This window comes from Schistocerca serialis, chromosome 4 (assembly GCF_023864345.2).
Source record: "Schistocerca serialis cubense isolate TAMUIC-IGC-003099 chromosome 4, iqSchSeri2.2, whole genome shotgun sequence".
Taxonomy (NCBI): Eukaryota; Metazoa; Arthropoda; class Insecta; order Orthoptera; family Acrididae; genus Schistocerca; species Schistocerca serialis.
In genome coordinates, this window is record NC_064641.1 from 778549437 (window position 1) to 778563826 (window position 14390).

The 14390-nt window shown below is 42.3% G+C and overlaps 1 protein-coding gene across 1 annotated transcript in view; it reads right to left on the reverse strand.

Annotated features, from left to right (window-relative positions):
* Positions 1-14390, reverse strand: part of LOC126473345 (A-kinase anchor protein 1, mitochondrial) — a 272499-nt gene that overhangs the window by 22279 nt on the left and 235830 nt on the right. The window contains 1 exon segment of the mRNA XM_050100341.1: positions 1084-3053. Coding sequence (XP_049956298.1) covers positions 1084-3006 — 1923 coding nt within the window. The 5' untranslated portion in view covers positions 3007-3053.

Below are 14390 nucleotides of genomic sequence, written 5' to 3' on the forward strand. Positions count from 1 at the left end.
TTTCCTTACTGTTTCTAAAACTTCTCACAGCTGTGAGAAAGCTTATTCGATATTAAATAAGTATTAAGATCAGGTGTAGGAATGGTGATAAAATGAAACAGTTTTCTGTGTCATAAATGACGGCTAAGCAGTCCAAGTATACAGACTTTAAAAACTATTACCTATGGTGCATAACAAAGTTTAATAAATATATTGCAATCAAGACAAATTTTGTAGGTGCTAAGAATGATTGTCAACATCTATAAGGATCTCTTATCTTACATAGTGAATTTTACTCATGTCTTACATCACACACCTGTAAATCTGAACAAATGTACATAGAAAAGATACAGCATCAGTCTAGTTGAAAGAAAGAAATGTACTCCTTGAATTGGATAGGTGCGCGCGCCCACACACACACACACACACACACACACACACACACACACACACACACAACCACAGCACAGCACAGCACGAGAGAGAAAGAGTCATGAATGGCATTGGCTTCCCCTTCCAATCCAGTGCTGCAGGCATCTGTTGTTCAGACACTTAATGGGTTATAATACTGAAGGATGATGATAAACCATTATGTTGAAACAACATCCTGCAACAAGTTAAAAGAAAAGGAGGTGGCTGCAACAAGTTAAAAGGAAAGGAGGTGATGATATGTTGGATACCTAAGAATGACAAAGCAGTTTCGCAAAGTATTATCGAGTCTTAAAATTTAGAATACACATGTCAAAAAACTTAGAGCAAAAATGGCTCTGAGCACTATGGGACTTAATAATTGATGTCTTCAGTCCCCTAGAACTCAGAACTACTTAAACTAAGGACATCACACACATTCATGCCCAAGGCAGGATTCGAACCTGTGACCATAGCGGTCGTGTGGTTCCAGACTGAAGCGCCTAGAACCGCTCGGCCACACCGGCCGGCACTTATGAGCACTATTGTTTCATTCATAGCTGAGACTTAACATAGTAATTTATTTGGTAATGCTAAGATACAAACGACACTTTAAAATTATAAATACCAATGATGACAACTAGCAAGAAGAATACCAATTATGTTCCCATACAGCATATAGCTATTGTAACTAACCTCATCTGAGTAGCTAGATGCCGATGGACTGGCAAGCATAACCTCTGCAGGGCTATGATTGGCTGAATCGCGACCCTTTCCCAGCTCCAGTGCAGCCAGCTTGCCTTCAAGACCACAGCTACTGCTTGTTGCTGCAGTGTCCGCCTCATCCGATACTTCTTTTACAGGTGGAGGTGTCTGCATTCTGGCTGACTGTGCAGATGCTGAATCTTTGTTTTGAGAACACTCGTTATCTTCTCCACAGGTTTGATCTGTATCTTTCCTCTGAGTTTCAGAAGTTGGCTCTGCCTGAATATCAGAGCTCTTCTCTAATGTCCAGTCCTCTCTTACAGGTTCTGGCATAGTGTCTTCTTCAGTGTGTCTGTCTGTAAGATTACTGCTGGGCAAGTCCTCAGTGGCAGAAATCACTTCTTCACTGCCTGCAGCAAATGTGCTTGAATACGACACACGGCTACAATCAGAACACTGACTACCAATACTCAGGTTATTCTCCTCACTTTTGAAAGTGTCAGAATGATAGGTATCACCAATGGTGTTTCCAGGATGACAGTCTTGAGAGACTGTTACCTCAAAGTGTGTTTCCTGTGGGATGATGACTTTGGAGTCCTCTTCCTGTGGGACAGTTACATCAAAGTCAGCCTCTTGGTTAGCAACTAACTCACAGATCGTTTCCGTTTCCTGTACAACAACTACGTCAGAGTTTATTTCTTGAGCAGCACCTAAGACACAGTCCGTTTCCTGTGCAAAAACTATGTCAGAGGTTATTTCCTGTGTAGCAACTAAGTCACAGTCCGTTTCCTGTGCAACAATTATGTCAGAGTTTATTTCCTGTGAAGCTGGTACTTCAAATACTGTGTTCTTTGGAACAGTAACCTCGGAGACCGTTTCCTGCAACACAGTAATGTCGGGATTCTTTTCCTCTGAGGCAGATGCCTCGGAGTTTGTTTCTTTTTCGAAAGTTACTTCGTAAATCGTTTCTTTTTGGAGAGCTACTTCGTAAATTGTTTCGTCTTCGGGAGGAACCTCGAGGATTGTTTCCTTGGGGACAGCTACCTCAGTATGTACGTCTGTGGGGATAGTTATCCCAAGACCTGGCTCATTCAGTGATTCCTGTAAATTACTTATTTCATAGGTTATTTCCTTTGGATCAGAGATAACACTCTCAGCAGCTGATTCCAATTGTCCATTAATTCGTGTGTCACTTTCCGGTGGAAAAACTATTGCAGAGTCTATTTCTGTCGGTACAGCAATTTCAGGGCTTTCCCTTTGCAGTACAGCGCCCTCGCAGTTCGTTTTTACTTCAAAGTTTGATTCTTTTAGATCACAGTGCACTAACAATCCTTCTATGCTATCACTATTTTCTTCAGCACTGAGCCTACTGTCACTAGTAATATTAATAACACAACTTGGTTTGGATGTATCTGATAGCTCTATTAGCGAGTTTTTATTATCAGCACTGTTATCACACTTCCCAACTATTAAATCATGAGAGCTTTTTCCTACCGAGATAATTTCACTGGAGTCAGTGGAAAAGTTCGTTCCACTGGGAGGTACAGTATTTTCAACAGATGGCTTCTCGATAACTTTTGCAGCAAAATTAATTTCACTTTGTTGTTCTTCTGGATGTCCCAACTCAAGACCCACTGTTCCTGTTGTGGATGAACCTTTTCTGATTACTGGTTGTTCTTTACTTGTGGAACAAATGTCCTCCTTCACTGTTTTCTTACTATCCTCAGCCAACAAACTCGATGTGCGATTTTTGGTTCTCTCTTCCTGCTTCTTGGCTTTTCGAGTCCCTTTAGCCGTCCCCCCTGGGTCACTTCGCGATGATCCTCTTCTGCTTTTGTACCAGAGGAAAGTGAGCAAAAGGGCAACTGTTGGCAGAGACCAGATCAAAGTGTGGCGACATGATGTGGGTGCCATTATTCACTTCCACGACTGACACCACGGTGCAAATGTCAACGATGAACCTGCAATAGAAACAAATAGCTATAATTACAATGACATAATAGCAAGTAAGCACACATGATAATTAAAGTAGATTCAGTTTTCTCTTAATCTGACTGCTTATTCATTTGATACATTTTACAGCCATCCAAGTCTATGAATAAGCTAAAACTAAGAGTATCACAGGTAATTTAGTCCTATGCTGAGTCCTAGATAAACTTATGGACACAGGTATTTCCTTACATGACCAGATCACTTTGGACATCACATGTGCTGTGTAGACTCCTGACTAAACTATTCAGAAAGACATCTTAAAGCCCCACAAGGAATCCCTTAAGTGCAAGCTCGCAAAAGGCCAATGATGTTTATGGCATTTGACGTCCCATATACTGTCATGCAACCACAATATTGGGTGCTAATGGCAACAGGGGGCAAGACTGGAGGTATCCAACTGTGAGCACAGCATGAGGCGATGGAGTGTAGTAGAACTGCTTAGTCTATGAGCAACTCACAACAGTGTTACAGTGCTAATGGTGTTGATACAAAACAGAGAAATCGCAACAATAAACAAAGCAAACATTGCATTATATCAAAGCATACATTGCATTATACCTACAACAACATTTGCTGACATTGACATTTTGTCAGAAAGTAACCCACTTTTGCAAAGTGAGAAAGAAATCTTAGATGAAAAATTTTCAGGAAAGGAAGCAATGGTTGCATAACTTCCAACAGTGTTACAGAACTGAAAAACTTAACATAAAGAAATTTCAAACAAAGTGTCAACTTGACAATGCACAGCAAACTGCGGAATTGGCCCGAAAATTTGTAGACGAGATAAACAAACTAATCACATCATACAGTAAGAAATTTGTTTTCAACTCTGACCAACTGTGATTAGAAGAGGAAATGCATATGAAAGGAACTCTGGAAATTAGAGGTACCAAGACAGATGTACCAAGATCAACTAACATCAGCACTGATTTGACCAAGAGTTGATCAAAGTAACTTCATTCCTAGTCTGCTTTAAAAATCATAGTCCTTCAAAGCACTTCTGCAAAGTGTGCGACACTGCAATTCACACCACATAGAACTGCTGGACAAATTCTGCCTCTCGATGTTTGTTTTTTTCACGCTATAAAACATATTATCGGACTATCTGCAGCTACGCCTTACAGGTTAGCCAGTTTCAAGGTAAGCTCCATGACAAACTGTTTCATGTTCAGTTGCATGCCATCACATTCCATCAGTTACCATCACCCTGTTAATGATTCTATTCGGATCCTGTAACAGCAGACCTAACTGAATGTCCTGCATGGTTTGAAACTCTCAAGGAGTTCAGTTTACCTTTGATCTTGATGGTGTGAACCTCTGTGGTCATTGTGGCATGTGATTTTTCATTCAGTGTTCATAGTGCAGGTTAATGTTTGTTTTGAACATTTCTTGAATGATGACAATGTCCATTTTGCAAAGTGCCATACATAAATCATATAAAAGTTTGGACTCTACACCTCCCAGAAACAGATTTTCTGGTGTCCTCATGCTGCAGTCATTAGCAGCTAATATTTTTCCTGTCATAATTGTTAACACAACAGTTTCAAATGAGCCTTACTACAGACTGAACTTGCGACCTCGCAGTCAAGGGTTTTCCTGTCAGTGGCTGCTTCATACTCTCATTTTAGGTGGGTTTCAATTAAACAAAAGATTCTCATATTCGCCTCTAAAGCTTTTTAAAAAGTATCAATTAAATGTGAGCAGAGGTGTTATAAAAAAATAAATCATCATGCCCCAGCCATCTGAAGTGGTCTAAATTCTGCGAACATGCATTTGAGTCATGACAATTTGCTGGGAATCAGTTATGACAATCCATGTATCTGGTGTTTGTTTGATATGATGCATGAAACTAAATGAATAATTGATGCACCAGATGCAAAAGGCATCAAAACACAAACAATGAAGTGCAGACCTATGATAAGTAATGTTCTGGCATTAGTCCAACAAAAATTAATTATGCTTGTGATGAACACTACATTACAACAAACTTTTTGAGCATCAAATTAGATGATACTTTTATACTATATGACCACCACCACCACCACCACCACCACCACCACCACCACCACCACCACCAGCCATCTGACACCCACTGCTGGGTAAAGGATATTTGTAGATTTTTTCCCCATCAACCATTAGACACCAACTGCTGGGTAGAGGCCTCCTCTTGACGTTTCCACACATTACAGTTTTTCAGCTGTATGAAGCCAAACTGTACCTTCAATTACGCTGTCTCTCAAGTCTTTTCCTCTCTACATAAAGCAATGAATTTCTTTGGCCCATCTAATATCCATTCACCTGGGTATGCACTATGTGATCAAAAGTATCTGGACACTTAGCTGAAAATGAATTACAAGTTCGTGGCGCCCTCCATCAGTAATGCTGGAATTCAATACGATGTTGGCCCACCCTTAGCCTTGATGGCAGCTTCCACTCTCGCAGGCATACGTTCAATCATGTGCTAGAAGATTTCTTGGGGAATGGCAGCCCATTCTTCATGGAGTGCTGCACTGAGAAGAGGTATCGATGTCAGTCGGTGAGGCCTAGCACAAAGTTGGTGTTCCAAAACATCTCAAAGGTGTTCTATAGGATTCAGGTCAGAACTCTGTGCAGGCCAGTCCATTACAGGGATGTTATTGTTATGTCACCATTAAGCCACAGGCCGTGCATTATGAACACGTGCTTGATCGTGTTGAAAGATGCAATCGCCATCCCCGAATTCCTCTTCAACAGTGGGAAGCAATAAGGTGCTTAAAACACCAATGTAGGCCTGTGTTGCGATAATGCCGCACGAAACAACAAGGGGTGCAAGTCCCCTCCATGAAAAACACGACCACACCATAACACCACCACCTCCGAATTTTACTGTTGGCACTACACAGACTGGCAGATGATGTTCACCGGGCATTCGCCATACCCACACCCTGCCATCACATCGCCACATTGTGTACTGTGATTCGTCACTCCACACAACATTTTTCCACTATTCAATCGTCCAACGTTTTCGCTCCTTACACCAAGCAAGGCGTCGTTCAGCATTTACCAGTGTGATGTGTGGCTTATGAGCAGCCACTCAACCATGAAATCCAAGTTTTCTCACCTCCCGCCTACCTGTCCTAGTACTTGCAGTGGATCCTGATGAAGTTTGGAATACCTGTGTGACGGTATGGATAGATGTGTGCCTCTTACACATTACGACCCTGTTCAACTGTCGGCAGTCTCTGACAGTCAGCAGACGAGTTCGGCATGTACGCGTTTTTTTTTCTGTACGTGTCCCTTCACGTTCCCACATCACTATCACTTCAGAAATAGTGGATCTAGGGATGTTTAAGAGTGTGGAAATTCGTGTACAGGCGTATGACTCAAGTGACAAGTAATCACCTGACCACGTTCGAAGTCTGTGAGTTAGGTCGCTGATATGGAGTACCTGGCAGTAGGTGGCAGCACAATGCACCTAATATGAAAAACTTATGTTTTTGGGGGTGTCCGGATAGTTTTGATCACACAGTGTATGTAGTATCCTCTCCATTTCTGTTTCATTACAGTCATAATTATATGTTTCGCTGCAACCTATTCTCTTATCCATTTGTTTTCCTGTTTTTCCTAGTAATCCCAAACATAATCCCCCCATTTCTCATTGAGTAAAGGTTTCTACATTTAAAGTCGCATCTCACTGGCATGAGTCAAAACTTATAAACATACCTGTTATAAACTTTTCTTTCTTTAGACATAATGGTAAACTCAGCTTAGTATACTAAAAAACAGCTCATGATACTACAAGCTCTATAGTTTGTTTTTACTCTTTTCCCATTAATCCAGTCATTGTCTTCAATTGCCGTAAATACAAAATCTCATCAACTATTTATGAATTCACCGTTTATTTTTTTCTATTTTCTTTTAGATGTACCTATCTTAATTTTTTTCTCTTTTTATACTTGATCTGTATTCATATTTTTGAACCTACTGTGTTAAGTTCCTCAACTCGTTGCTAGAGTTTATCTGTGCTTGCTGTGAACAGTAAATCATCATCTGCAAACCGAAGGTGGTTCAGCTACAACCCATTAATTAATATTCGTCCTTCAGTTCATAGTATATGAATATGAGAAATTCATCTAGGGCTCTTGAAAATAATTTGACTTCATACTCATTATTCCATTGCATCATTTCATTCAAGTGTTGCAAATGGTCCATTATTCTATAACAGCCTCATCAAGTCACTGTTCTATAGTTTTCTTTCTTCATGGGGTATAGTTTCTTCACAATTTCGCTTATTGACATGAATTGTCATGTGACTATACACCTGAATTAATGTCTCGTACGATTTATCCTGCAAAATCACTTTGTTTCCTCTTTAATTCCAAGCCGTGATGTACGGACATTCTCAATTTGATTTTTGATGACTTTGAACAATGCTGATTTTGCGTTCGCAATGCTGCTGTTCTCGCATGAAATTTTTTTTATTTGGAACATGTCCTTAATACTGAGTATACATCCCATAGCTTTTGAAGCTATGTACCTAAGGACAGGATAAGAAAATCTGTGGACCTGTCAGTCTTCAACTAATCACAGGGACAGTGCTGGCGTCTAAGCTCAACATGCGACTCGCATCAAGTGTTGAAGTAAAATAGGGGTCGCAATAACATTCACGCCATGCCTACCAGCTACCGCATTTTGAACTATGCCAGCGCCCGTTGCTTAGTTGGAGGTCAGCTGTGACTCCAGGAACCACGCCCAGTCCAGCAACAGTTACGACATAAAACGACAGGCAAGCAGCTCCACTTTTCCGCTGCAAGAAGTCGGCGAACGGTCGCTCGAGGTCCTTGAGACCATACAACGACGGAGTCGGGAGGCAAGGCCGTTACTTTCACACCAAAGGCTTGTCATGCGGGAAGCTCCGGTAGGCAGCAATAGCGCGGTCGCTCGCGCGCTCTCTCTCTCTCTCTCTCTCTCTCTCTCGATCGCCCATAATCAATTTCCTTCATTTTTCTGCCCAATAACATACGTATAGTTCTGGTAAAAAACGGCACGGTAGCTCAGTTAAGACGGATCCAGAAGTGAATTGGTAACTGCCTCGTTAGACGAATCGTCCCAGGTTTCGCTTTACCAGTTTTGGCAAGATAGCAATCATCATACAGTGCGTTAAATTTTAGTTAGCAGCTTCCTAGTGCCTGAACTGGTAGAAGTCGGTAAAAATCGGACGGCTTCAGCCGGTAGTCATTAGCTTTCGGCTGCGGCCAAGATCAGCTAGCTGCAGTAACGTGGAGCACTTAACTGTATTTAGCACAGCTTCCTTTCCTTACGGTAAGGGCACGTAATTACTGGAGCTAGGATCATTATTAAACATGTCAACACGTATGACGATTTCAATTTCATTCACGAAAAGCATTTAAGCGATTTTTACTTTCGTACGTAACTTGCTTTCGCGGAAGTGTAAAGTGCAGTTTACGGTATCCGCACTGCAGGGGCCAGACGCGGCCGTTCTCCCCGCCACACCGTCCATCAGAATAACCAGGAGGAAATTGAGATCTACTCTTTCTTGTTGTACGTTCAATCTATTAACCACTGTGCCACCATGTTTGGTTTGCAGTATGAATGTGCAATATATGACATGAGAACTTTCTACTGTTTATTGAGACATTCAGTTGACTGGAGAGTATTGAAGTACTAGACCACTTGTAATTCTATTCTACTCTAATTTTTACGATTTGCCACAAAGGCAGATAAGTTCAGTCCGAGGAGACTGTCTTATGAAGTCACAATACTGTGTCTATTTCCCGAAAACGTTTCGCCACTGCTCTATTATTTTCAGCGGTTTTTCGTGTAAATTCTAGAAATGTTTACAGCTGAAGGAACGTATTACATATTTTGCTATCATGTCTCAATTTCAATTCTGTGAGACAAATACGCCAACAAAATAAAAACGCCACAAGAGCCTTAACAGAATTAGGTGTAGCTCGGCTACACCACAGTTCGGGAGATACATCATAAACACTAAGATACGTGAAAACATTCCACACCATACATGGAGTTTTAATAGATCAATTCTTTACTACTAAGACACTCCCCTTCAGTCGAGTCGATTTTGGACATCGGGCAGCGCTTCTGACAGCTTTCAACTGCGAAGCGCAAACGGCTGTAGGCGAAAACAATAGCTGTCTATACAGTTATGAAGCGTTGCATAGAACGTCTACAAAATCGCGTTGCAGATACTCTTTACAGCTGCGCCTGCGTACAGGAACTGTCCTGCTTATTACACTTCATTTTTTTTCGTTTTTAATACAAAACTGGTAAAATGAATACCCGGGGTAATGGCGGTTTTGTCAGCTAAGGTTAAAAATAAAAGACTCAAGGTTTCTATTATTATTATTGAACCACTTATGATCTGTCATCTAGCCAACACTGTTGTTGAGATTTCATGCATTTCTTTGATATAATCGTTATGCATCGTAAACTTACTACGACTGATTTTCTATTTTTCCCAATTGTATCATGTATCTTAAGCACGCATGTATACGCATTTCTACCACTGGTTTTCGTCTATGTACAGTCACACATAGTAACGACACATTTGAAACCAACTCCCATGCACGATGTGGGACTATAACCCAGGACATCCGGTTTGCGTGGCAATGACGCCACTTTAAGATTATAGAGACCCGCTCATAAGTTTTAGTGAAATGGAAAATCACAAATAGTAACTATATTGTACAGAGGGGACACAGTTAGACTGCAGATTCCTGGTACATTTCTCTTGACAACGGTAGTCCGCAGTGGTGAAAGAAATAGTGCAAAAGCCGGCACCCGCACTGGCAAGGTAACAGGTTTGTGGTGCCCGCTGGGCAACTGGCGCATGACGCAAACGACAGGGCGTGGCCGTCCCATATTACTCCGCGTACCGCTGCTCCCCGTCCAACAGCTACTTTCTCGGCCAACGATCGTAGTTGCAGAAATCTTCGATATGCAGTGCGCGGTTACTGCCTGGTCTTGGCGCAACCCGTCGCACAGGTTTCAGGGGGTGTGACCGGGAAACTCATCTTTAGGAATCTAACACTGATTCCACAAATAACGATATTGTGAAACCTGTTCGTCCGCGAGACCCAGGAGGATAACGGCTCCCAGGTTGATGCCGTGTTGCTTGACTTCCGGAAGGCGTTCGATACAGTTCGGCAGTATTGCATATTGAACACATTATCTGACCAGCATTGTGCCTGAACTGAACCTCACAAACACAAACGACACGTCGAACTTACCGGAGAGATATTTTCATGCACACAGGAATATCCTAAGGGAACGTTATTGGACTATTAATGTTTACAACACATATAATTGGTAGCGTCGCTAACGTTCCACTGTTGACGAATGACGCCCTATAGAATGACGTCACAACGCTAGAAAATTGTATCTAAATGCAGAAAGGCCTGCAGAGGACCGACGCTAGTAATAGTTCACCCTCAACATACGCAAATGTAATATTCTACGCATAAATATGTGGAATGACCTGTAATTGTTTGGTAGCATGATTTCCTAACAATCTCTGGAAACAGGCATCTACATCAACATCATACTCCGCAAGCCACTTAACGGTGTGTGGTGGAGGGTACTTCTGAAGCCACTAACTGACCTCCCATACCCTGCTCCACTCTCGAACGGCGCGTGGGATCAATTATTGTAGGTAAGCCTCGGAAGTAATGTGCTTAGACTGTTCCTGATGTGTAACACCTCTCTTTGGTGTCTGTCACTGGTTGTTGAGGACCTCTGTAACCTACTAAACGATTCCGTGACGAATCGCGCCGCTCCTCATTGGATCTTCTCTATACCTTTCACAAATCATACCTGGAAAGGATCCTATGGTAACACAAGAGCCTTATAAGTCACTGTTTCCAGCAGTTTGTCATCAACAGTGTAGTTAGTTCAAATGGCTCTGAGCACTATGGGACTAAACATCTGTGGTCATCAGTCCCCTAGAACCTGTAACTACTTAAACCTAACTAGCATAAGGACATCACACACATCCATGCTCGAGGCAGGATTCGAACCTGCGACCGCAGCGGTCACGCGGTTCCAGACTGACGCGCCTAGAACAGTGTAGTTGTACAGTAGCTGATTTCTTTTCCTATGTACGCGAAATATGTTACATTTATTCACGTTCAGGGTGAACTGCCAGGGCCTGCATCATTCATCAATCCTCTGCAAGTCATTCTGCAAACCGATAGTCTTCTGGCATTGCTACTTCTTATAAACAATCGCATCATCTGCGAACAGTGTTAAAGACCTTCCGACGCTTTCTACTAGATCATTTATGTACACTGTACACAGTAACTGTTCTATCACACTTCCTTGGGGTACTCAGGCAATTACGTTTACATCTGTCAATTTTGTCCCGTTAAGAGCGACGTGTTGAGTTCTATCTGCAAGGAAGTCTTGAATCCAGTCGCAATCTGGTCCAGTACTCGATAAGCTCGAATGTTTTTTATTAACCAGCAATGCGAGGCGGTGTCAAATGCCTTCCTGAAGTCAAGGAACACGGCATCAACATGAGCGCCGTTGTCTACAGCGCTGTGGATTTCATGGCCGTACAGAGACAGCCGAGTTCTGCAAGGTCTCTGTTTGCGGAATCAATGATAATTTTTATACAGGAGATTTTCTTTCTCCAAAAACGTTATAATACACGAGGGTAAGCCATATTCCATAATTCTACAACAAACTGACATCAACGATGTTAGGCTACAATTATGTGTATCTGTCCTACGATCTTTCTTTCCAGTCGCTAGGTACCCTTTATTTTAGCGTAAATTGCTGCTAGAAGCACATAAACATACGGAAGTATCCCTACGGAGCAATTTTAAATGAACGACAACATAAAACTAACTGTAGGTAAGACAGATAACAGTCAGATTCTTTGAAAGAATCTTCAGGAAGTGTGTTTCACCCATGAAGGAAGTAGCTTACAAAACCTTCGTACCTGAGCACTGCTCCTCAGTCAGGGACCCTTCCCCGATAACATTAGCAGTGAAAAAGTGAGAAGATACGAAGAGCAACAGCGCGTTTATCTACAGGTTCGTTCAGTACGAGCGAAAGCGTTACACGGATATTCATCCATTTCCAGTAGCAACACCTACAAGAGTGAGGCTGTGCATCACAGTGTGATTTACTGTTAAAATTCCGAGAGCGTACGTTTGTTGAACAGCCAACTAACATATTCTATCTCCTAAATACATCCCGCAAAAAAACCGTGAAGACATAATGCGCTCAATTAGTGCTCACATGGAGGCATATCAAGAGTTGTCTTTCCAACGCATCATTCGTGACTTTGACTGGATAGAAGGTGAAGCGACAGCGGTACACGAAGTGACCTCCGTCACACATTATAACGTGGCTTGCTGCATACTGATGTAGCTGTATACAGGGTGATTTAGCTGCCCCTACCGATGTCGTGTTATGCAACCTGCTATGTTATTTCTGGCCTTCAAAAACCAGGCGCGAGACTTTCATAGTCTCTCGCCCGCTACACCCAACCTATTAGCCCTACAGGAAAAACGAACAGGACCTTTTTGCGGGGAATTTGATGTAATTAAATTTTGTACTGAGATACGTTTTCGAGTTATTCAAGAAAAACGTACGAAAGTGAACTTCAAACGCAACTCCACCACCACACTCATCCCTCATCCGTCACGATTTCTAGTATGTTTTTCGTGGCATTCTCTACTATCACCGTACAAAAATTTCGGACTACACGAAGTGTTTTCGGTTTTTGACCTTTTTTGGTCTGTGTTGGCTCTGAACACTATGGGACTTAACATCTGAGGTCATCAGTCCCCTAGAACTACTTAAACCTAACTAACCTAAGGACATCACACACATCCATGCCCGAGGCAGGAGTCGAACCTGCGACCGTAGTAGCAGCGCGGTTCCAGACTGAAGCGCCTAGAACCGCTCGGCCACAATGGCCGGCTTGGTCTGTGTTGTTTAGCTTATTACGTAACCAGCACAGTTGGCTGTTTCGTTAACTTTATTAATTTACACGTGGCCGTTAAGCTAAAGAAAGAAAATCGACTTTTGTAAACGTTACGGGTAGGATAATTTACGCTGACAATTCTATCCGAACTTAAGCCTTACAAACACTGTAGTTTCGCAGTCAGAAGCCTGACGAACGCAACGTCGTAATCGTTTATTTTACGCTGTTAAAATTCACAAAACTGTTGGCTAAAATACTCACAAACGTCTGTCCCGCAATTTGTATGCGCTCGACTAAGCCAGTGGCGTAATAAGGCCAGTCAATGAAAACCAAAAAGGTCGAAAGTGGGAAATAATTCGTACAATCGCAAATCATTGTAGAGCGGTAGGAGAGAGTGCCATGAACAACATGTTAGAAATCCTGACCGGTGAGGGCTGGGTGTGGGGGTGGGGGTGCGTCTGAAGGTCACTTTTGTACGTTTTTATTGAATAACTCGAAAACTACTGCCTCTAGCGAAAACGTGTTCCAGTACAAAATTTACTACATTAACATTTCGACAGAAAGGTCCTGTTCATTTTTTCTGTAGGACTAACAGTTTGCGCGTAGCGAGCGACAGAAAATGAAAATTTCGTGTGTGGTTCTTGAAGGCGAGGTATAACATTGCGAGTTGCATAAAGCGGCATCGGTAGGGGCATCTGAGGGTTGGGTTGTTTGGGGGAAGAGACCAAACTGCGGGTCATCGGTCTCATAGAATTAGGGAAGGCAGTTGGCCGTGCCCTTTCAAAGGAACCGTCCCGGCATTTTCCTGGAGCGATTTAGGGGGGGGGGGACATCACTAGGGGCAGCAGAATCACCCTGTCTGTTGTGCCTGAGGCACTTACCGCCGATGTAAGCAAGACTTACTTAGCGATGGACATGAATGCAAAAGTAATTAATGTTTTACTCTCAAGGTTTCATATCCATAAAAATGTCGTCCATAGTAACAAATGAAAGCTGTTTGCATTTCACCTTATTTCTATTTTGCTGTTAGTGACGAGCGTTAACATCTCAACAATAAGATCGTGAGGAATGGAGCACAAGCTCCGCTGGACAAGCGATCAGAAAGAGAACAGTAATGGTCACGCTGAAGAAACTATTCAGGTATATCCCTAAATAGTTCTGAAAACTCAAATGGAGGATAACCAGATCGGCACCTGAAATCACCTCTTAATGATAGCCATCTTGTATGTTTACCAATATACCACCTCACTCTGTCCCAGAACACTACAGTTTTTGAACTGTTCTCGACGCCATGCACCACACAAATTTACGTGAAAATTTCATTTTATCCCATGCATAGTCGGATGGCATT